This window comes from Gallus gallus, chromosome 5 (genome assembly GCF_016699485.2).
Source record: "Gallus gallus isolate bGalGal1 chromosome 5, bGalGal1.mat.broiler.GRCg7b, whole genome shotgun sequence".
Taxonomy (NCBI): domain Eukaryota; kingdom Metazoa; phylum Chordata; class Aves; order Galliformes; family Phasianidae; genus Gallus; species Gallus gallus.
Window position 1 is genome coordinate 10,842,690 of NC_052536.1, and position 25,465 is coordinate 10,868,154.

The following is a 25,465-nucleotide window of genomic DNA, read 5'->3' on the forward strand; positions in this document are numbered from 1 at the left end:
AATAAGCCTGGTGTCAAACAGGCAAAAGGAAACTGAGTCTCTGAGAAGTTTTCTTCTGTTTGAAGAATGGACTAGTGCTCAAGCCAATGTTTTGGATATCATAGGTAATAACTATGGAAATGAATGTTCTCTGCTGATCTGAGCCCCCTGTCACTCATACACCCACCAGCAGTTTAGGCCAGGAATATTTTCGACATGTGGTGCAAAAGCATAATTATATTAATTTTAAAAAATCACACAGCTTAACGTAAGTGCAAGAATCATTTCTAAAGTAATGCTAATTGTACATATTCCTTTCTATTTTTTAAATAAATGGTTGTAAAAAATAATAAATTAGATGTTTTCTACATCAGATATGGTCAGAGACTAACATGGTAGTTGAAGACTCAGTGCTAGGGTAAAAAAAGGGGTTATTGGATCCTGCATATAAAAATATTGCTGGCTGTCTTTGTCTGAAGATGCCTTTTGATGCAGTTCCTTAGAGTGAGAGGTAGGTTAACAGAAAATGGCATCCAGAAACACAAGACAGCCAAAGTAACTCATAAGCAACTTAACCATGTGACAAACCCAAGGGCAACTTGGAGCCAGCTAACGCCTGTAGAGTCTGCCAAGAAGCCAGATGCCATCACAAGAAAAACACCTTCCAGAGCTCAGCATCTGTGTTCTGGGAGTGCTCCCCATACAAAAGGAGAAGGAGGAAGAGGAAAAGGAAGGAAAGGTGTGTATAATAATTAAAAAAAAAAAAAAAAAGTACATACACATGAAAGCTACTATTAAATAAAAATTAAAAAAAAACAAACCCTATGTTTTTGCTGAAGACAAGATCCCTGCAAGTTATCAGATTAAGCATTTATGCTAAAAGTGCGTGTTTTATTTGGTTTTGCAATGTATTTGTGTAGATGCTACCTGTTAAAATAGTGAATTTTATAATTATCATTCCATTAAATTTGGATGTCTCAGTACTGTTTTCACAGTTTGTTCTAAGAAAAATCTTAAAAAATAAAAACAGAATGAGTTTTAGAGAGGTGCAAGTACAGTGCGAAAGAGGGAAAATCTTTCATTTCCTCATGTGCCACAACATGAGACAATAGTAGATTGCTATTTAAGAACCAACAAGTATGCAACATGAACTTAACTCATATATTTATGCTAAATAACAGAACTATTTGGCTTTCTTTGGGTTTGTCTGAGATGATGTTGATCAAATACAGCTACAGGAAGTAGGAGTAACATTTAGAAAAAAAAATCAGTGATTTAGAAAGAATAAGTAACAATACACTAGAAAAAATTATTTTTTTTATCTCTAGAACACAGGTGGATTCAGATATATGTGCATGATTTCTACTTAACAGCATCATTTTTTTCTTCCTCTTTTTTGTACAGGCCTAACCTCTCCATAGTGGATGTAACATTCTGATTTTAAAACACTTAACATTACCCTACAGCAGTGTCTGCTCATTGTTAAGAGTGTGAAAGGCCTCTACTTCTTATAACACTGCACCAAATACCTTTGCAAAAGGCCTTAAGGTGTAACACAAGCAGGCAGCCAATGAATTATCATAATTAATGTCACACTAACAAAGTCTGTCGCAGTGATTATTTATGTACTTGCTGGCTAATGTGCTCTCAGATTTATTACAGCCTAATATGTATGGGCAAACAAACTAACTTGAATTAGTGAAAATACAAATACATTCTATGTTCATAGGCATAGTTGCAAGACTTCAGTTTTCCACATACATTCCAGTGTGGATGTACTGAAAAAAAATCGTAAAAAAATAATTTTATCTGTTATTCCTGATCATTCTCTTTCTCTGCTGAACTACTAACACTATTATTTTCAGCCTCTGTCACTGCTATTCTATGTAATCTCATGGGAAGTTTTCATTTGGCCCTAAATTCCACTCAATGCCTATTTCCTTAGGAGATACAAATGTCTGTTTTGCTCTTCTCTAAAGCTGCAAAGTAACAGATACCTGCATTTCACCACCAAGTGCCTGCTGGTTCCCAACTCCTTTTACTGACCACAGTTTCTTTGTACTGCTTCAGAAAAAGAAAAATCACTCTCATAGCTTCTACTGCTTTGCTGTGGATAATGGCCAACCTATACCAAAGATAAAAGAATTTCTACACTTTTTAGATACTGCAGCTTGTATTGTTGTAGTACTGCAGAGTCGAGATCGCCTTATGCAAAATAACAGCTTTATTTTGTTAGAAGGGCCTAACTTTAAGTGGACCGTGGAATATTTATGGCTCTCAGTAGTCCTTTGAAAGAGTTATCTTATGTTTTTATGCCGATCATGGGTCAGAGGTTCAAATCAGCACTTCTTTCTGTCACTCCTTATATGTTTTACTATAATTTACAGCTCAGCAAGAGGACTCATAAAACAAAAGTGTCTATTTTACTTCAGCAACTAATTCTAGCTAATCAAAGCTTTCCAGCAAAACAACCCAGCATGAAACTCTGCGTGGAAAATATGCAGAGAACAAAGCGTTTTGTCAAATAACACATCTCATGATGTAAACACATATGTCTCTTATAGGAAATTTTATCGCTTCCACATTATCGGCACACAAAAGGAGCATTCTTGTCGCAGACCTGGTGCGACTGTGGAATCATCGTCATTGGAAACAAGAGCCTGATTAGGTTCCCACACAGATATGAATAGATTTTCTTTTTTTAGTGTAATGCTGCCTTTCTTATTTCTTAAACAGACTAGTAATTGTGGCTGTAAAAACAGTGAATTGTGTTTGGACGACATTTGTTTCTTCATATTTTTTTTTGCTACCCAGCGACACCAAGTATCCCATATGGTTGTCCTCTTCTGGAAAGTCTGAGTTAATCCACAGCTGTGAAGATGAAGACGGACACAGCAGGCTCAAAGTCTGGTGGGTCCCTTGTCTGTTAATAAAGTCCACAGTCTGCTGGACAGATGTTAAGAGGATCTGTTAAATAAGTCAGTGACAAAGATCCAGACTTCTGCTGGGGAAAACAATTAGCGAGACAGTATCTATTCCTCATAGATTTTCACTTTTTGCTTCATCTTTTACAGAGGCAAAATGTCATTATTTGATAGAGAACAGTCCCACAGTATGTATAATAGTCCTACTCAAAATATGAATGAGCTAAGAGATCCATTGGCACGTGTTCTGAAGAAGTGATAGACTTTTTTTGTCCTTGACTTATTCCTGAGTGCTACAGCTCCTGTATCATTATTGGTGCAGGACTAAACTACAGGTTTGGTTTTATTTGTCATAGTATGCACTTGTACTGGCAGAGCCTGAATAAGCGCTGTCAGCTATAACATATCCATTTCAATTTTCAGTGTAATGGCAAATGTAAACCAAAGATGAAATTACCATTTGATTAATCTTTCTTTAAATGTTATTAACAGTTCTTATATATAAATAAAGGATTTACAGAGAATACATTCTGGTCCCAAAGATAATGCTGATATTCTGTGAAAAGGGAAGAAGTAAGAAAATGAAATGAGAAGAAACGTGCAGCAAGATTCATGTTTAGAGACCTACTCTCTTTTCCCTGCCCACACTTAACATCGTGGTCTGACAGCATAGACATCCAGTACCAAAGTATCTCCCAGCTCTAGTCATGTAAATTTGGAGAACACTGCACAGCTAAAATACTTGCACCAGTGCAACAAAGATCTAACCTGCCTTCGGGCACATGTGCATTAAGATGCTCTTAGAACCATTTACGTTCCATTTTCAAACTCCATTTCTCATTCTCTTGACCTCATCCTGCTTTGACATAACAAAGTAGAAATGTCCATCAAAACAGCTCGCTCTGCTTTGCTGCCTAAATGCAGGCAAGTCTCACTTATGCATTATTCCTGAGATCATGTTCCTTAGAAATCAAATGGCTTTGATTACAATGAATTATGACAATTAAATACAGTCTGTCAGCAACTGCCTGTTCAGAACCTGTTTACTGTAATGCTGTGGGCAAAGCCAAGAAAGAATGCTTAGAGCTGAAACAAATTATCAATCACTGCAAGTTGCTAAGACAATGTACATAATTTGGCACCTGGTCGTTGCCTCTGTAATACTGTATTTTCCCCTTAGAAAGTAAAACAGTTGATTTACTAGTTTCACAGCATCTTGACAAGTTTTCAAGGCAATGTCAAACCATCGCCCTAAGAGGCCACTAGGAATTTTTAATGATACCATATCAAAATTACAAAAAAAAAAAAAAAAAAAAAAAAAAAGAATTTGAAGATGTATCCTAAAAGTTTATACAATTAAACTTCAGTCAGTACATTAGGTATCTCACATCAACATAGAATATAGGTAACATTGGTTCTACTGGAATAAAATAACTAGTCATCTCACAAGTGTCCAAGTCTCCGATATTTAAATTAGACTTCCAATTTTTTTTCAACATGACAGTCAAAAATCTAACCCTGTGGGTACTGGTCCTATGGCCCTCTGAGAGAAAACTACATTTCTGCCATGTCAGAAAAGAAAAAAGGCAGGCCAAGAGCTCATCGGGGGGAACAATGTAACAGCTACTAAATATATATGTGTATATATAGATAGATAGATAGATATGTATGTTTGAAAGCTTTCTGTAGTGAATAAGGAGCTCCTGCATTCTGAAGAGCAATCCCTTGTGAAGCCACTGACTGGAGGGAGAGGCAAAAATCCTCACTGACTTGGCGGTTGTGTCTCACCTCATTTCACTTTTTTTTTTTTCCCTTTCCAAACAGACTGAGTGTTGGTCTGCTGAGAATATGATGCTAAGCCACTTTTCCTGTAGAGTTTTTAAACCGGGCCTCTGAGAAAGGGTTTGTTACAATTCAATGACTGAAGTAATACCTTTGTCCATCTGAGCATTAAATGGCCCATTGAAATACAGCTTAGTTAGAAAGAATGTCACTAAATGGCGCTTTCTAATTTTTTTTTTATTATTATTATTCCTCTCCCAGCAGATTACAGCCTGGATCTGAAAATGCAGTTCAATCATTTTTGCTTGCCTCTCAGGTCAGGCCTTTAGCCAGTGTTAATTAAATGTAACCCCTTTAGAATAGCGGAGGTTAAATGAGAGCAACAAACCGGTCTTCTTCAGAATATTGCCTGATGTTCTCCAAAAAGCTGTCATCTTTTTGGGAGGACCCACATTTAAATACGAAATAGTCTCAGCAATGAAAATTTATTGGGGTGGGGAGAATCCTTGCAAAATGCTGTTTTGTCTGGCAGTCAGTAATCACAAAACATTAAACACCTATTTCCATGCAATATACCATATATATTGTGTTTAAATAGCACACATCATAAAGGAAAGTGCTGCAGCAGACAATTTAAGCTGTAGCAGCACAATTTTCAACTTGATAAAGTGAAACTATAAAGAATCAATGCATAAGTCAGACAGCTTCCATATCTAATATTCTTCCTTGCAGCTATTAGAAGTTCACAGTTTTGTCTCTACGAGGCATGAGCATTCGTATACCTTCAGTTTCGTGTCTTCAGTCACATTTTGTTGTCTGTTACATACAATTTGGCCAGACCATGAAATTGGAAAACAGCTGGAATTGTCTTTTCTCAACCTAATGATTTTAAATGAGAAAGGGAGGTTTTTCTGTAAGCTATTTGTTTCCTGCATTGTAAAAAGTTTCCTAAAGTATTTGCAACACTTCTACTATTAAACTGTTCAAAGAATGCTTTTTTAAAATACCGCAATTAGTCTTGTCTTTCTGAACATGACTTACTGTAAATAATACTCCTTCACTATCTCTTTGTCCCAAGATTCCTTAGAAGAACGCAACCAAGCGATAATTCAGCATTATTGCTGCTTCAGTGCACTAATCGCTTAAAGAGCAGCAAGGACCCTATGTTCACTGCCACAAGGCTCCTACTGCCTCCTGGCCTAAGGCAGACTTCCCAACCCAGCAGCATCCAGATGTCAAGAGGAATATCCAGGTCCTGATGCAGCATGCTGCTCCATTCCAGTATGGCCTAAACATCTGTTTCATCTGCTGGCGTACAACCTGCTGAATACACTGAGACTGCTGCACAAAGTAGGGAATTGAATTAGGGTGGGAGTGAAATACTGCGGTTGCACTGCTCAGTGTTCATATCGCTAAAAAAACTGCACACAAGAAATTAGTATAAAATGTTTGGAACCCCAAAACTGCAGTTTGATCATTTCTTACGATATCTCTAAGAAAGAAAAGTCGAGGCAAGTAGCAAGAATGAGAAGGTGATGATTAAAAAAAATCCCTTCTATGCAATAGATGTACTCATCACTTTCTCCTGACAGAGGAGAAGGCCATAGCACCTTTGTTTGCTCATCTCACTGATTTTCCCCTGGTTTAATTCTTTACGGTATAAAAAAAGGACAAAGAAGAAAAAGCATAGAAGTATGTTACACACAAACTGCTTGCCACAGTTATAATAGCTGCCTTTCATAGAATATACTGTAAAAGGAGGTGAGCTTAGCCTTTTTCATCATTTCCTAAACATAGTAACTCATGAGTTCTAAAACAGTAAGCATCTTTCGTCTAAAAAAATGGGAATAAACACAGACATTTTATCTTGAAGCATGACAAAACCAGAAAGTATTTCAGTTGATCTAGGTTAAGTTCTGATAATAAAGGAATGCTAACTGCTCTCATCTCTCCCACTTAGAATATCTATTTTCTTGCATTCTTGCTAGCAACAATAATGGAATAGTTGCACAGTACCATGCAAATTCTTTGAGTCTTTTATGAAAGCAAGATCAAAGCCAAAACAGAGTACATTTTTAGCTGTCTTTCTCTCTCAGGAGGATGACCTAATGAGAGGTAGTTTAACCACGAGTCTTCCTCTGCCATTGCAGAGCAGAAGCACTCTCATGCTGCAGCCTCCTGGCTTTGTCTCTTCTCTGCCAGCCTGAGAACACAGCTCCTCTTGGTGTGCCAGGAAGCAGGAGCACAGGCTGCGGTAGAGACCAGCACTTGTGTGTCCCACCTCTGCGTGGGGAGAGCCCCTGTATCCAGAAGAGAGGAGCTGTGCCTGAGTGCTGCCACTGACAAATGCCCTCTGTGAATCTAAGTGTCTGAACAAGGTATAGCTGAGTAAAATTATAAAGAGTCCCTGTTAAAAGTAAGGTGTGAAAATCAGTAAAGTCTGCTATTATGGAATAATACATAAAATATCAAGGAAAAAAAAAAAACAACAGAATTTAACAATATGCAAAAACTTATCAAAAGTCTATCACCATTTCCTCTAAAAAGGACACCACAAATACCAATAAAATCTTCCTCTAAAGCATGAGGATGTGAATTCCTTCACTTAAAGCTGTCAGATTACCAATACACTACTTTTTGATCACAGATCTCCTGTGGCTTACTACAGACAGGAAATAACACAATTAGCTTATCTCTGTGATACTGCCAGACTATATGTTGTAGCACACATGGAAATTGGCAAAAAATCGTTAACTTTTTTATGATTTTACAAAATAACCTCAACATACCTTGCTTAAAACCATCCTGTATTTGACATAGAATTAAATACATAAATAAAATATAAATACATTTAAACTCAAACACCTTTGATACAAAGCCACGCACAACAAAGGGCAACTGTATTTGCTTGGGAAAAGGAATGAAACGTGAAGTGAAAAGAAATAGAGACTAAAAAAAGGAAAGGAAAAAAAAGGAATGGAACTTTATTTTAAATATCTAGTATTTCAGATACCATGTGTATCATATGTAAAAAAGGAACCGGTACTAAATGGATGAGCTTTGTGAGAGAAGTCAGGATTTTCATCCTGGCTCATGTCAGCAGGATTATAAGCAATTTTGAGTAACTGCTTGTTGAGCTGTATGAAATAAGTTGGTGAATGAGTTTCCTCATGTCCATGTCACTGGTACAATCGCTAGCAGTACAGAGAGCCCTGGTTGAAGGGGTCTGAAAAGGTAACTATTCTCATAATCCAACAGGGCTTAAATCGGTTCAGGACAGAAGATGGCTGTGCAATTGCTGGGCCTTCTCAATTTGACAACTTGGTTAGGCAGGAATAATCAGAGGCTTAAATAAAAGAAAAAGAAATCAGAGCATGGGAAAAATAAGTAGCAACAAAACTTCTCCAGAAATACTTCTCAAGATCTGGCATAGGTTGGCACATGCATTCACTGTCTGACCACTCAGAGAAATCATCATATACAGCTATGGCAGTATTCCCTGTATGGAACTGTACAGATACAGAATAAGAAAACTGAATGCTCACCCACTGCTGCTAATCATACCAAGAGGCAAAAGCACTACAATTAGATTTCTGCAGGCTGCCATGACAGAATAATGAGACATCATCCCACTAATAAATGGGTGCAAGGCAAGAAAAAGGAAGAGTCTCTCTTTACTTTGCACTATCCCTCATAATTCCTGGGTCCAAATCCCCATCTTGTGAGAAGACGCCAAGGCAACTGCACAATTAATTTCAAAAGCACTGTTGGGGTTTAAAACTGTAATGTTTTTATACTTTTGCAAGAGATACAGGGAGCTCATACGTACCTAGGAACTATTCTCTTACTTTCACAAGCAAAAATGGACAGGAGACAAGGATATAATAAATATATACTGGCTCTACTGATCAGGAGAAGCTTTATCAGTCAGCTGGGGCACATCTGGGAAAAAAGTCACTCAGGTGCATCTCTAGCATCCCATTCAATTAACATACCATTAAAAATGGTTTGTCCCTGTTCAGCCTGCTGCTTTACCTGGTAAGTCAACATACTTAAATGTATATTTAAATGCAGAAAACAGTGAAACGTTTTCTTTGTGAAGCAGAAAACAAGCCCCATTTACAGGTATTTTAAAGCATTAAAAATAATCATGCTTTACAGGCTGCTGAGCAGATCACTCACACTGATCTTTACTGTATATTTAGAACTTCCTTCAAGGAAAATTAAATAATTTCCTTAAAGGAAGTGCACACAAAATTATGCAAAACATATTCAAATGGGCTTATAAAAATTAAATCTGAAAAAAATCACATTTACAACTCAAAACCAGGTAACTGGGAATTGATGTTACAAATCCATTGTACACTTATGCGTTTTATATCAGTAAATGTATATTTCACATAAGCCTGCCACACAGTCTTATGTGTGCTGGGTATGATGGTATTTCAACAGCAGTGCTGAGACCAGATTAAAATGGTTATGAGGCCTGATCTTAGCCGTCCCCTAGGTGTTGAAGACTGCAGTAGAATAGATGGCCAGTACAGGATGAATTACGGTGAATAATTCCCAGATGTGCTATTTAATAAAGCTATAAACCAGTTAACACTGTTGACTTGATCTCTTCCTAGTGTGTAGAAAAAATGGTGCAATTCCTTCAAAGGACTTGACCTCTTTTCATCATTCACTTCACTTTGTAAAATACCAGTGGATGCGACAACATACTCTCAGTATTCCTGAACGGGGAATGCTTCTTCATTTGTTTCCATGCCTACCTGTTTGTTGTAATTCAAGCACAACTCCAAAATAACACTTCACAGTGTTGACTTCTGTAAGTTTTGTGAATGATTTCTTTGCTTCCAGAATAATCTCTTAATACTGATATTTAAGCATTCTTATCTTCCCCTTTTCCTTCAGATGCTCCTCCCTCCAGTGCCTTTCTTTCAGGACTGATACACAAACCTTCTGTTGTGCCCCACAGTCATATATGACCCTCATGCTCATCCTTAAGAGAGAGATGATTCCAACACTTTCTTTGATTTGGGACATATTCTACTTCTCACTCATACGGATTCTGAAAACATCACAGACTAAATACACCATTACTCTATTCCATTATAGCTACATCTACACTACATTTAGCGAGTTCTAACTCATTTTCTGTGTTCCTTTCATTTTGACCTGGGTCAGTGGAGGGCGATACACTCTATAATCAGAGACCCTCCATAAAAAGGCATGTGATGACATCTGCTCAGCCCACAAATCTTTAAAATTCTTTTGTTTCCTGTGAGCACACACACTGCACGTGTCTGTGTGTCTATACCTGGAAGTTCTCATCTAACTACCCTTAGTCTTACAAATTTCACTGCAGATGAATGGTGGTTTGTTTTCTCTTTCTATAGCAATCAGAGAGGAAGGAATGATGATATAGAGGAATGATGATATAGAGGACTATTTTCATTTGTGTACAGAGCTGACAGTGTAAAAGCATCTTTGTTATTAATCTGATTGCTGCTAAGTTTCTAAACGTTTGAATATGCTAACACCTTCATGGAAAGAATTCTTTGTGTCTGTAATTTGTATCCAAATTAAGCAGCTTGCTCTATAGGTATCAGTACTATAAATTCCTGAAACATACTTGCAGCTAATTCCTGTAAGGCATACACCATATACATTTCTAGAAAGTTAGAAGGAATCCAACTGCTAGCTCAGAGTATGCCTCACAGTCAGCCTGGTCCCCAAAGGGATGCCACAGTTTTAAAAGAGCTTTAAAAAACGTGCTGGTCCCCTGACAGCGCGCTGGTGCTCTATCAGTAAATGCAGCAGTAACTTATTTGCTTCTTACTGGCTTCCAAGTGGCACCCGAGGGAGAGCGCTTTGCAAAGCACAACTACTTTAAGATAGAGCCTGGGCATTCAGTGAGGGGCTGCCAGTGGTTAAGGAAGCAAGAATGTCTTGTTGATGCTCTGGGCTCAACCTCCTCCAGTCACCTGGGGTAGAGCTTCTTCTGCTTTGGTACAGACTGGGGAGACTCAGCAAACCTCCTGCAATCCAGGAGGATAATATAAAGATGACATCTTTCTAAACATACAACTTTCGTGATAAGTGAGTTTATTTCTATGCCATTTATGATCCCAATGGTAAATTCTCTCTTCAACAGAGCGTGAGGGCCTGGAAGTCAGCAGTCCTGTTTGGTAAGATCTAGAGGTACAAAAGATGGGAGCCTATCTGATCCCTAGCTGCCAGATTGAAGAGTCTTCATGCGTAGGAGAAGAGAACTGGTGCAGGACTTTGGATGGAGGAGGGCTTGGCCACCTGAAGGGAAGAAAGAGGGCCTCGCCAGGCTGGGTGACAGTCTGGCGGCCAGTGTGCTTCCTGCAACTGGGGGAGCGTAAGCCCAGGACTTAGGCTTGCCACATCCAAGGGAAGTACTAGAACTGCTATAGACTGTGGAAATAGCTTCTTTCTTAAACATTGCTTTACATTTTTTATTACATAACACAACACTATTCCATTAAGCAAGAATAAAAGTAACAAAGAGTTGCTGTTTAAAGACGTTATGGGAGATAAAGGGCATTAAACAGGTGAGAAAAGGGTCTTGCAGCAGTAATGCTGCTGGCTGTAGGAGGCTGATGACTTTAGTTAATGGCTTTGTTTGTCTGTTTTTACAAGACTGAAGAAAGTAGGGAGATTCCCTCTTGTTTTTACTAGGAATGCCATTACTGGAGGAGCCAGGAAAATTCTCCTGGCAACAATTTCATCAGAACTGATAGGTTACTGCAAAAGTCTCAATTTTGATGGACTGTTCTTTCCATATGAAAATGAGTCTGTAAGATGATTCAGAGCTGAAGATGAGAAGGAGGAGGAAAAGAGGGAGCATTAAGAAATCCTTCAAATAATTGAGGTTATGTGATAAAATACTGACTCAATGACATCATTTTCATTGATACTGTCACTGATATAATTCAACTTGATAACACAGATATTACACTTAGACATAAACATTCAAGCAGAGAAAGACATAAGTATAACTATTTCATTGATTTTAATTAAATTTTCTTAAGTATTGCAAGCTTGGCGTATTTTTAATTTTATTTTCATTAAAGGGCTTGCTTGGTCTCCCAGAGCCCTAATAAAAACCTTCTTTCAACTCCTTTCTTTCCCGTGCTCCAACCTACATTTCTACATAAGAAAAGGACCAAAATATTTAATTTACTATTTCCATGTGCTGAAATTTGCGCACACCATTCCCTTAATTTAGGCCACCATTCACTGTATCATAATAAGGAAGATTCTGTTAAATTATGCCCACCTAGAGCTCAGTAGTCTTTGAATGCTAGATAAAATCATTCTGTAAGGCTAATGAAGACAGAAACTCTGTCTGTAACAATATTAAGTTTGTTTTCTCTAGTGATTTGAAGAAGTGAGCAATCTGTCAGTAATACATTGAGGGAAATTACTTGTCTTGTAGGAATTCCCGCTGACAGTCACTCACTTGCAGTGCTGACCCAAACATCTACCTGCTGACAAACAAATTACAGTGTCTAACTTTGAGAAGGTAACTTGCTGTTTTTAATTTTGATTGGTCTCGCCAAATCTCTTTCACAATTATCCAATCTCCATTCTTCATTGTGTTAAAAAAAAAAAAAAAGGAAAACCCTATCGTTTTTGCACTTGAAAAAATTATTATTGCCTACTACATCCGAGAGTGTTATGTCAGATAAAACTGTTAAGCTGCATCTAACCAACATTAAGACTGGCAGCCCTGCCAGTGACTGACTGGGTGAGTGAACACATTACTGAGACAGCATTGTAGAAATTAATTTTCTTCAATAAAGTGATTTTTAAGGCTCATATATTTCACAATCTAAACATATGTCACTGTTTCATAAACAAAATAAATGGATTAAAATAATACATTACCAGTATGCTGACACATGGAAATATTTTAATTAGAAATACTTAAGCTGCGTGATATTTAACTGCTATATTTGTTGAAGAGGAGCATGCATCATTTAATAAGACATAAGGCAGGTACATCACTTTGCATGATGTGGTACCAGAGTGGGACCAAATCACCCTGAGTGTAAGCTATCACTATCAGATCACATTAGACCCACTAAAAATTGCTTTAAGGTTACAACATATAGAGGAAACTCCAATAAGAGAAGCAGTCCACTGCAACAACTTTTTCACTGAAATAATAAGTCACCAAGATTCTAGTTTCTGAGAATAATATTTCTTCATAAAAGGCCACATTTAACATCTTAGCTATTTAAAGGCTGTATTTACATGACTGTCGCATTACATTGGCCTCTTTCCTGCACATTCTTCTTGACTTACTTTAAGAACCAGCACTAAAATAGCTGAGGAAAGCAAATGTCATCTGTGTCCTGAAATTTATATGTGTGAGAGAATTGGAATAAGTAGGAATGTAATATATTGTTTACTGTACTGAGTGCCCTCTGTTCTCCAAAGGTCAAAAGCATTGTAACCTTAGAGTTACAGTTTCTGATTGTTCCCAGGGTTAAATACATTATCAAAATTAATGGTTCAAACCCCTCAACCTTCAGATATATGAGTATTCATGCCTCCATCTGCCGAACTGTTCAACTAAAAATAGCATTCTTTGGCCTTCACTCTACTCGTATTGTGCCCCTGAGGCAGGCTATGCAATGCTTCAGCGGTGTGCTGGATCCACACCCAGCGGTATAACAAAAGGTCATTTACTTTGCAATTAGAAGAGAGTATGAAAGGGTAGGATGAGATGGGAGGGGAGAATAGAAGTAGATAAATACATGTTTAGTTAAAACTTACATTTTTTAAATCAATTTTAAAAACTTCAGGCCTCAAGAACACAGCTGCAACTACAGTTAAGACTCGCCAAGGTTCATTAGGGTGGTAAGCGATAAATTTTAAAGGACAAATTACACAAATAGTTTAGGAAAGAAGTTATGAACTAGAGCTTTTTTGTTTGGCTTTTTTTTTCCTAGAGCTTGCTTTGTTTAGGAATAACTCCAGTTAGCATCATTGTAGTGCTTCCATTTCTATCAACAGTTTATCAGTTGTGGTTAAGAGAGTTGCAACATTTCCTTATTTAGCACATAGGCTGCTTTGTAGAAGCATATAGGAATGAAGGCAGATTTTTAAACCACGAAGAGCACACAGGAACCTTCTTTGTTTGAAAGAAAGGCTGTATAGGTGCCCCCTCTGCCACCACTGAGACTTCCCAATAACTAGGCTACTGCTACCACAAGAGTTGGGAAAATCCATTTTATGATCAGGTTCACTCTTTTAGCACGATTACTCCTCATACATATCTACAATCAGTTAATAGCACTGCAACCATTTGAGAACTAAGGACAAAATTTAGGGAAATGCAAAAGGAGAGGAATGGAACAGAAGGTGAGGAACTAAAAGAGAAGAATGAAAATTATTGCTTCTTTTTTTCTGCTCTCATTGATTAATTTTAAAAACAATCAACTTTTGTTGTAATGTGCATCAGAACTGGTTCACACACCTCTATGCATACCTGCTACAGCTGTTTTTGGTAATGTACCTTTAAACTATTTAGCACAAGGTTGATACGGTGGGATTCACTCACAGTTGTTTGAAGCTGGAGGAGTAAACAGAAGCAGTTTTGTCCCTCTCAGACAACAATTGGAGAACTGTTTCCTCATCAGCAAGGTCCTGACAAGACATGGTTCTAGAACACATTACTTAAATCTTAGCCAAATTGTTGAGGAAGCTCATGAGACAAGGCCGAGCTGTCAGTGGGAAATGTGGGACAGCTTGTATCTTTTTTTCAACACTGCCATCAATGTCACCCTCATGAGATCGGCATGAAATGAAAACAAGCTATCTGACATCAACCCAGAGCAGAACATTCTACTACTTCTGGAATGGTATAGACATGTAGTAACTACAACTACAGTCTTCAACTCAAGGAGATATATTATCTGCAGGTGAGACACAGGCATCCAGAGAAAACACATTTTGATACTGATGGGCTAAATAGAGCTTCAATGAAATAGACAAACCATTAATTATAAATCACTGTCACTGGAGAAACATCCTCCGTGCAATAATTGCTACGGTTACACAATGTACCTGGGAGTAAATTGTTTCCTCTGCTAGCAAATTCACAGCTTCCATTGAAGCTGTCCTAAGACACAGGAAAATGAGAACACAAAAGTGCTAGTAGCTCTTACTCAAAGCTTGATCATCCCAACAAAATAAGTGAAAAAAGAGGAGGCTACAAGCTTGAAGCTGATAAAGAATTTCCACTGCAGCTGGATATAGATTTTAGAATATAATTTTGTGAACAATAGTAATGTTCTAGTAAAGCTGAATCATTAGAGCTCCTGCAAAGCTTGTTTAATTGTGATAGTTTCTAGTCCACAAGTTCTCCAAACATCGATAACATGCACACACTCACATGTAGTAACAAAACTAAACATGCAAACTAATTAGCTATTTCTCCCACTGGCTGAAAGGAACAGAAACTAGTTTTGTGATCAGTATTTTAAGCACTTGGGAAATACTCAGATACCGTGGTCACATATTTATGTAAATAAATAAGTGGGTGGGGTACACGGAAGTAAGATGGAGAAAGAAGGGGGAAGGGAAGCAAAGCTGAAAAAATGAGCTGAAATGCTACGCCCTTAGCAGACTTCATGATGCATCAGGTATAACAACAAATTCCCTCCCACAATCATACCTAAATAAAATTTGCTTTTAGGGTACACTTAGGAAAAGAAAGCATCAATACTAAGAGTCAATAAACTTCAGCCAATTTGACAATCAGATGAGCAGGTACCGACTGAAGGCCAAGTACTCTATTATGTAAGTCCTTATTAACATTAAACGTTAAAGAGTTTGAAATGCCATAGAAGTGAAATTCAAACGAAATGGAAAGGGTGGGGGGAAGTAAGCCAAAAAACTCCTTTACAACAAATATTTCTGAAGGGAAATTCTATACCCTCAAGCACTCAAACATTTTTGAATTTATTAACACCACTTCCTTCAAGTTCTTTTCTCTATCTGTGTATATCATTTTTATCAGCTTGGCCTATAATTTCTGAAAATTAATGAAAATGCAGCATTGCTGTAGGTTCTGGTCAAGGCTGATGTGCAGATAGATCTGTGGGCCCCACCTATAACTGCTAATGGGAACTTTTGCTTCAATAAGTATGCAAATACAGATTTTCAAAGGATTCCAGCTAAAATTGAGTACCTGCTATTTTTCCTTTTGAAAAACTCCTCTTTAGTTTAAAGTCTCTCTAAGAGACAGTCTTAATATATTATTACGACGCAGAAACATTCTGGGAGATCTTGCTCTGAAGTGTCAGAGCGTTCCCTTTCCAAGTTCTGCTTTTAGGTTTGGTCAGGTATAAGCTCAAGGGGTCTTTTCTGACAGTTCCATGGGTGAAAAGTGAGTTTTGGTCCCATTCTCACTTATGCTAACTCTGCAATAAGAATATCAGCAACGGGTAAAGATGAGAGGATTTTTAATTTGCTTTGTTCCCTCTGGAAAAAAGGTATAATTGCATAAGGGTAAGCAAAGTAGATTTTTGGATATTAACATGGCAATACACCGCTACTCTAGGCACAATTTATTCCTACTTTGTATGTGAACCGAACTCTAACAGGGGTTTCAAAGGTTTACTTGCAAATAGTTACATGCATCTTTAATGGCCTTTCCTCTCATGTTCACTGTCACTTCCTTTCCACACATTTTAACTCTGAAAGCTTTTGACTGTTTCTTCATTATTTATGACATTGTTGTGTCTTTTCTTGTGAAATTAAAAACTTCTTGCCACAAAAAGCTAGCTAATAACATGGCACATAAATCTTCCTTTCACAACATTTCAGTCCTTCTATGCCAGAAAAACATAAATGACCAAACCAAGCATCCTGACTATGCTTGGCATTTGACCAGCTTAATGCACAGAATGGTAGAGATTACCTAAATACAGAAGCCAAAAGAGTTATTGTATTGTCAATCCCACACTGTCTGTGAAAAAGCTTCAGTAACACACTGGTTTTCATACACACACTGCCCCAATTAAAGGTAGTACCATGCAGATACAGGGGAAAGACTGAATGAAAATAAAGTGGAAAAAGACCTTTGAATATGTTTCTTACCAATTGGTCATATAATTAAGAAAATACCATTAATTCTGCTTATGTAAAATACGCAGAACAGTGTCTTTCACTTGGAGTATCAAGGTTGAATGCATGTTGCTGTATTTGCAGCACCATAAGTACATAAGGTGTTAATCCTCCTGGGCTGTGCTCAAAAAATATTTAACATTCAGGCTATTATTTAGCATACAGCTGGTTAGCAGTTTTCCCCTAAAATTTTGGCTTCGATCCCACATTTTTTTGTTCTGGCACATACCTGGAGCTGTAAAGGGCTGAGTCCAGAAGCAGCAGCAGCTGCCATTGTTGATGGAATGAACTGCACAGGGTAGTTATCACCTGTCGGGAGAACAATGCGTGCAGGTTCAGACAATGAGCAGAGAATAGCAGCAGACAAGTGCAAACATGGACCTAGGATTGCCTGTGCTCCACAGCACTCCTCTAAGCCTAAACATCTGCAAAAACAAAAGGCTTTGCTGGGCACGGGCTTGCCATGCTCCCTTGGAACTTTTTTGTTAGCAGATAGCTGGTAGGCAAACTGGCAAAACATAACAAAACATTTTTGTTTTTCAAAAGCCATGTTCGAATCAGGCATGTAAACTTGGGCACAAAGTGGGACTCAAGGCCACAGACACACAGACAAGATACCCTAGGAAACCCCAGTGGATCCCAGAGGGAAAAAAATGTCACCACAAAACAGGATCCATTTGCTGCGACCCAAGAAATTCCATCCCTGATTAATGCAGAGTACTTTCCTTTCAGAATGAAGTAGCTCTTTCCTGGGAAAGCCACCTAGCTGACAACACAGGTTGAGGTGGTCTTTGTTTCGACAACTCCTTTCAGATAGCCAATGACAAAAATCAAACTAAATGGTCTGAAAAATAGCTGTAAATATAATTTTAGCTATCCCTTTCAGCTGGGAACCTACTCAACTCTAATAGATGAAGAAGTAGTTCAGTTACACAAAGATCCAGACCCAAAAATCTCTGCGTTCTATTTTCTGGGAACTGAAAAATGTGTGCCCTCTGCATAGAGAGGACAGCAAATACTTTAGAAAACAAGAGATACTATTGATAAAAAATGCGTGCAACATGGTGTCGCACAGTGCCACAGAGACTCTTAGTCCATGTAAAGAGTGAAGGAATGCTGAAGCAGTTAGGAATTGGTAATGTAAAAATTAATACAGTGATGGATAAATTACACTGTAACTATGACTTAATGGAATATCGCTTTGGCTCAAGCTTCTCATTGAAAGTCAGAGTTAAGTACTATCTGTAGTCTACATTTTAACAGACTGCTCTTCTCTACATTGTTGAGATTTATAATAATCAGCCTGTTTTGTGTTAACTTTTCCATGCTAAAAGCATAATGTAATAATGAGGGAAAATATCACATTCAAAATGAAATAATCCGGACATTCCAGGAGTTAGATTTTTTTTGTCAGCACCCTCAAAGTAAATAACAATACCCAAAGTCTTGGCAGTAGCTGGATTTCTCAGAACTCTTCTTATTTACCACCTGAAGTGCTATTGTGTTCAGCTCAGTTAAAACGTTCAGTTGTTCCACTTTTTTAATAAATTGTACATGTCTAATCCACAAGGTCTCTTTGCATCATATCCATAATACCTCACCAGACCATTGAGCACAGTATGCGCTTGTACACAGTCCAGTAACAATTGGCTTCTGATTGCATATGGAGCTCTGCTACAATGCGTTCACTAACACTATATTGAACTGGTGTCCTATGGAGTAATGTTCAAAATATCTCCTCTTATTTTCCCCCTTCCATGAGGTTGATTTTAGTTTGCAAAGATGTTGGTTTTTTTTACCTAAAAAAAGAAAAAGGCAACAAAAAAATCTAGCTCCTTTCTTCAACTACTAAAGCTGCCTCTTTGTGGTTAAGCAATTCTACTCATCTCTTTGATATTTATATGAAATTATCTGAATAAATAAGTCGCTAATCTAAGTTAAATAAAGTTTCTGTCAGAAATATTTTACAAGGTTTTAAAAAAATCACAAAGATGTTGAAATTAATGATGCCTTAAATGGAGGGGGGGGGGGGGGGGGGGGGAGAGAGAAATAACCTTCCCAGTCATCAGCATGGACTGTCTTGCAGAACATTTTGGAGGCATTCTTTCTTTAAATATCATGAATAATTCATTCCTGTTCCACACAGCAATCTCTTCTTTCTCTCTCCCCCTCCACATCTACTTTTTAAGTTCAATACCAGTTGCTTTATTTGTACTAAAACATTTTCCATGTCAAACATATTTAAAAAAAAATCAAACTCTAAAAGAATTCCCCGCGGCACTCCTTTTTCACAGCTGTCACGCTCCTATGGTTTGAAATAGCCAGATATTTTACACACACGCATACACACACACACCCCCACACAGGCAGACACACCGAGTTTTTAGCTTCACAATTAATTTAACAGTATCTCTACCACACCCTATAGTGTTCTCTCGCTCACCTGCTGGCTACAGCTCCTTCTTTTGTTCCAGGAAAGTATAATTTCATAGTTATGCCATTTATTTATTATTAACACACCGTACTATCCCTTATTTTTTTGTCCTTATTTTAATACCCTAAATTATGGTTAAGTCCTGGTGTGTTAGCAGCGTCATTACGCTGAGAACAAAAATTAATACTCTGTCAGCCTTGGAATACTTTGCTGACACAAAGCAGTAAAAGCAGAGCAAAGGTATTTTAGTTTTTTTTCCTCCCTTGAGGAAACGGAGCATGCAGGGAATTGACTGGTTTTAATTTTTAATTACAGAAGGTACGTATTTCTCCCCTCTAACTTTCTCAGTGCAAGAATGGATCAAGAAGCTTCTCAGTAGCTGTCTTGGCAAGAAATCAGTCAATGCATTGTAGCAATCTTTTTTTCCAAATTTGTTCCTCGATTCAGAATGCTTGCATGAAGATCCATTCTTTTAAATTTGAACAAAAGAAGACAGAGCGTGTTCAGACAAGTCTGCTTTAGGTACCAGGGTGTGCTGGCCTTTCATAACCAGGCCTAAGAAGAACGCCAAAAGAAGAAAATCTGTCATGTTTTGCAAACTGATCTCTTCAATCTCCTTGCTGTGTTGATTGTCTATTTACATTTGGCTGCTGCTGTTTATATATAAATTGGTGTTTACAAGCTACGGAAAATGACACCAGACTTCTGTTTCATTTGTCAGGTTGAGCAACATTTTCAACTGAATAAAAGCAGCATAAAATTGTACCATGCTATTCCATGTGGAGATAATGTAAATGTTCTTCAGTTTGCCTTGGATTAAGGGAGGAAGCGTACTGGATTTTATTTATAGGACGTATGGACTTACTTTCCAGATCACGGCTTTGCAAGTTGTAAGGAAAAGAAGGAAGTCTGGCCAACAGAAGAGTCAGCTCTTGTGAGATTCACAGTAGGGGAAGGCTTTGGTTTATTACCAATCTTTCCTAAAATATGATTGTAAGACATAAGCTGACTCTCCAAGTTTTCAGTTTGATAATGGCTTACCCATTTTGGGATTATGCCTTAAAACCTGTCTCTTCACATATGGATCTCGAAAAGCCATTTGCACTTTATCTTCATGCAATTGTAGAATAATAGGAAACAGGGGTGGAAGAGCTGTGCCAGATCACACACAGTCTTGCTGGGACACAGCAGAGATACAGATGCCCACCCCTTCTTCAGGACTGAAGAAAAGGTTTACAGAGGTGACAGATAAGGCAATACTATACAGCATCTCCTCTGTCTGATGACACAACATTAGTTCTTCCTGAACAGGAAGGATCTGAGCGGGATCTGAGAGCCACGGCATTGCCTTATTGCCATCCTCACATTACAGCAAAATCAGCTGCCCCAGCGATTGCCTGCTTGCAGGTAAAGCGCTTTAGTGCAAATCCCAGTTGAAAATATTCAGCTGCCTACTACCACTTCCTGCTCTCACCTCAATGTTTAGGAGTGAGGCACACATAGATTGCAGCAACAGATCCTGAAGGCTACAGATTCCTTGTTGCAACCACTAAAACCCAACAAGGAACACATGACAGACTAGGTCAGTGCTGGGGAATTTCCATCAGAAACGAGACTCATGTAGCACCTCTGCCATGTAAAGATATATGTCCAAATCAGTACACAGCTGATTCTGTTCTCATGTGCCAAGAGGAACAGCAGCTTGTGGAAACACAGTACGGTGTTATATAAAATATGAGCCATTTTCAGCTCTGGGAAAAACTTCTGAAAGGCCTGTTCCAAATGGAAATGGCAATGATGAGTATCAGCGTAACCTGACAGATCTAAGAAGATGCTAGCTATGCAGTCTAGTTATTGTAATCACCGAGTTTAATTAGTTCTATGATAAATATCTCATAGTGCTGTAATGTTCTGAGGTCCAGCCAGATGACAATAAGTATTACAGGTTTTTTTTGTCACGTTTCATCTAATTTTTTTCAATGACTTCAAAGTAGTTACTATTTACTTGCTTCAAAGCAAGAACAGAACAATGACAAAAATTTAACTTCATTTCCCATTAGTTTTGCCACTGGCCTAGGAAAAGAGTCTGAATTTTCACATTTCATTATATTGCTAGCATAGAAAAATCTCTTGTAAATTATTTTAGTCTATAAAACAGAATAACCTAAGCAGGCAGACAGGGGCTGTTTCTCAATCATTCTAATCATGATCTTTATATACTTTCTGGGTTAAATAAGAAGATATGCTTTGAAAATACACTGCAGCATATTACTATGAAAACCCATTTAAATAGATGTTTACACTCTCCGTGCCTCAAAGTCTCTATTTTCAATAATCTATTTCATAGGTACTTTCCACATCTGATAAAAAACTGACAGAACAGAAAACACTTGTAGAAGACTATTGAGCAAAAGTAGTCATTGCTTTCAAAGTCACCTAAAGCACTGCTACACAGCCAGCACGGTCTGGCCCAGCATTAACCTCTACCTTTCCTCTGTCACCATCCTACTTCCCCATTCTCTCCTATACACAAACCTGGAAAGAAGTAACTCCTGAGGCACAGCAAAGTGGAGGCAGGAGTTATCTTCCTCCTTATAGCACTCAGTGCCTCTTTACCCAGGGCACCAAAGGGGAAACTCTAATCATATTCAAGGATAGGAAAATTGCACTGGAAGAAAAGGTATAATGATACTTATGTTACCCAGCAGTTCCAAGTAGTAAGTATCGTGGTCACAGTCAGAAAGCTAGAATAGTTGCTTTGCTGTACTTGGAATGCAAAATAATCATAATAATTGTGTGGCACCTCTGGGCAAGTATTAGCTTCCTAACAGCTGCCTCTCTTAGTTTCCCACTGGAATAAGGGGCAACCCCATAACCAGGTACTCTGCAAGGTTCGTCAAGTGCCTGCAGGTCAACAGTCACAACAGTCATTTGAGATGCAAGCGCCCTAAAGTTTTAATTAATCCAGTATACACTATAAATACTGAAATATGTATAAAAAATTAATTAGGTGGTCTATGCAGCTCTGATTTCTCAATTAGTACTTACCACGCCGGAAAATTATATTACATGACTTTGAGATACATAAGGAAGCACGGGACTTTGGGGTTTTTTTTTTTCTCTAATGTAATTATTACTTGTCATGAGTTCTTGCTAACTTCTGGCTCTTTCACCTCCTAGAGTTCCAAAACATGGGGGAAAAGACCTACAGTCACCTGATATTATAGATCCAGCCAGGCAGTAGGAAACTGTCCTGTCGGATAAAAAGAATAGCCGTATGTCAGCAATTCTGTGAGTTTTCTATTCATAACATTTTAGAGCCCAGGAGTTCAGCAGGCATGTTCTGGAAGGGCCTCAGAATCTGTTTAATTCTCTTTCCTTCCTAGAGTTCCTCCTACTGAGGGTGTAACTTACTACAGTTTGTTACATTTTCCTACTTTAGTCTAAATTCAGAGTTTAAATTCATATCTGCAACAGTACCCAAGATGATATCTTGACACTGAGCCAAGCAGACATGAGCTTTTTTTTTTTGTGGCCCATTTAGCCCTCAAAAACACATCTGCATTGACATACACAAGTAATCATAACCCTACCTGTGCACTAAGGTCAGATTTCTTATCCTGGCCATCATGGTACACTAATGTGGATACGCTGCTTCCAAATCAGAGATGGCTTATATCTAGCCCATTTTGTGGGCTAAGAAAGTAAATGTGCACACACAACCATTAGACATTTCCTAATTGACACAGAGTTTCAAAAGTACCCATCTCCCACAACTCCTATTACTGAAACCCCTTTCAAGGTCATTTCTGAATGTCAAAGAAAATTGGCACTGTCAAAACTTAGCCTTGCCTACATCAATCTAGAGTAAAACGAAGCAAAAACCAAACAGGCCAGCAGAAAGAAAACTGTAATTCTCTAAAGGGTTAATGCATCTCCCTTCTTTCCTCAGAAGTATAAGTGAGTTTAAACCGACACTTCTAGAGTTGAAACTTTCATTTCTCACAAAGGTGGAAGAGTACAGGTAGTATCAGTCAAGTTCATAAATATTCCTCAGAAATGACTTTGAAGAACCTCTCTATGAAAAGTGTAACTTAATCTCCAGTTTCATTAATTCCTAAACTACTGTGCTGAGAGTGCCAAAAATAGGAATTTATCAATAGAAACTGTAGTTATGGTGTGTTTTTTTAAATCATGACCTCTCTCCAACAGAAAAGACTAACCTGCCTAGCTACCTGTGCCACACATGTTGTAGAGCTTAATAAATATATTATAAATATAAATGTTCTCACTTCTTGCCTGTCTGAGTATAGCCAGATCATTGTGACTTCGGTCCTTTATTAGCGTCAGCTGGATACAAACCACTAACATACTATTAGGTAGCTCAGCTCTGTTCCCGATAGCTCTGTTCTGAGATATCTAGGTCTTGATTTCTGTCTGTGTTTCAATCTTTTAACGTTTGTTATATACTTTTTTTTTTTTTTTTTTTTTTTTTTTTTTTTTTTTGCATTCCAGCAAGTAAGAAAGATGGCTTTAAGTTTTATCACTTTTGCAATGAGGTCAGCAGAGTCACAGGTAAAGCAGTACAGGCTTGATAAGTAGTTAGAATAGGTACTATAAGGAACACCTTGGGATAACTGCAAAAATCTGTTCTTTTGCAGAAAATCATGCTGGTATTCTTTCAGAGTCACTGCCATACCAAAGTATCCTACAGAGCCAAAAGCAACATGAAGCAATTTGACATATCACCTTTCAGAGGGGTGAAGAACCAACAGTTTAATCATTAAGAGCGACTACTCAGAAAGCAACTCCAATTAAAATGAGAAAAGCAAAAAACTAGAACACAGGCCTTCTCTCATCTGCAAGATGATAGGTATTAGCCAGGGTGTTGTGGACAGTCTCTACAACTGGCAATTCTTATCACATCTTTGGAGAGAAAATATTCTTCACTTTGTTCTCCAAGTCTTGTGAGGTGGTTATATGTGTGAATGACCATCAGCCTGTGCCATCTAGAACCAGCTGCCTTTCAGAGCTCCATTATCCGGTTCCTGCATATAGTGCCCCAGCAAGACAAGTTGGAAAAGAACTTAGGGAGTTTTAATGCTGCAGATAAGATAATTAAAAGATTCAGTGTTTAAAAATATTTGGTGTTTAAAGAGGAATGTCTCTAGACTAAAGAGGCAGATTTGAGCTGGATGAACGGAAATGCTTGCTGAAATCCTGTTTGGCCTCATTTCATTTAATATTAAGTAAACTTGCTAGAAGAGATTTTAGGTTGAACCTGGCTTTTAATTAGCACACTGTTTATATCATCTATTATGAGGCTTTACTCTGGATATGACCCTGCTCCTGCTGCAGTCCACTGCAGAAATACCACTAATGTCAGGGGGAGCAGGATCAATGCTTTACTTTGTACATTTCATATTTAATGTCAAAAAAAGAAACTGGTATTTATGTTTTGTAGTTATTATCAGGTTAATATGCTAAAGGCAGCTTGACAGGGAATTAATGAGCAAAATAAGGTGGCTTCTTCTGGACTGAGGTCACTTACAAAGAATGCACAAATGAAAATAAGGTTGACTCGTATTTACTTAACTATCTTCCTACATTGAATTCCTTTGGCAATGTGTCTTTAAACATTTAAAGCCCTGTTTACAAGGAGGCTCTGAAAGTAGCTTCAAACCATTATATCCCTAATTGAATTCCCCAGGAGTCCTGTAAACTCAGAGGAAAAAAGAAAGAAATCATAACATTTGCTAAATCATCTCAAAACATATTTCCCTGCAAGGTTATATGACCTGTTACAAGTCTGATGAATAGGATTGAACTACTGACACCTTTTATTATTTAGATTGAAATCAAACAAAAAGTTGCCCATTTGAAGCCTGATAATTAAACTATGCTTGCTCTGACTTTTATCACTAATTAAGAGTAACAACTTTGGCACAAGACAAGTACACTGAAGATAACACAATTAATTACAGATACATAGCTTTTGTATAATGGCACAGAGCAGAGCAGATGTAAATTAGTAGACTGGTAGGCCAATATTTAGAGCAAATGACTTTTGGGGAAATTATGGTTAAAAAAAAGACACAGAGTTTCAATAACTAATATTCCATCTACATCCTTCAAACCAGAAGCTTTTTGAAGTGGAGCTGCAAAACTTCACACT

General features: G+C 37.9%; 1 protein-coding gene across 18 annotated transcripts in view; it reads right to left on the reverse strand.

Annotated features, from left to right (window-relative positions):
- Positions 1-25,465, reverse strand: part of SOX6 (SRY-box 6) — a 404,747-nt gene that overhangs the window by 69,704 nt on the left and 309,578 nt on the right. For all 18 annotated transcript variants that reach the window (XM_025150674.3, XM_025150677.3, XM_040700840.2 and 15 more), the window contains one exon: positions 17,086-17,165. In XM_025150674.3, coding sequence (XP_025006442.1) covers positions 17,086-17,165 — 80 coding nt within the window. The remainder of the gene's footprint in view (positions 1-17,085; positions 17,166-25,465) is intronic.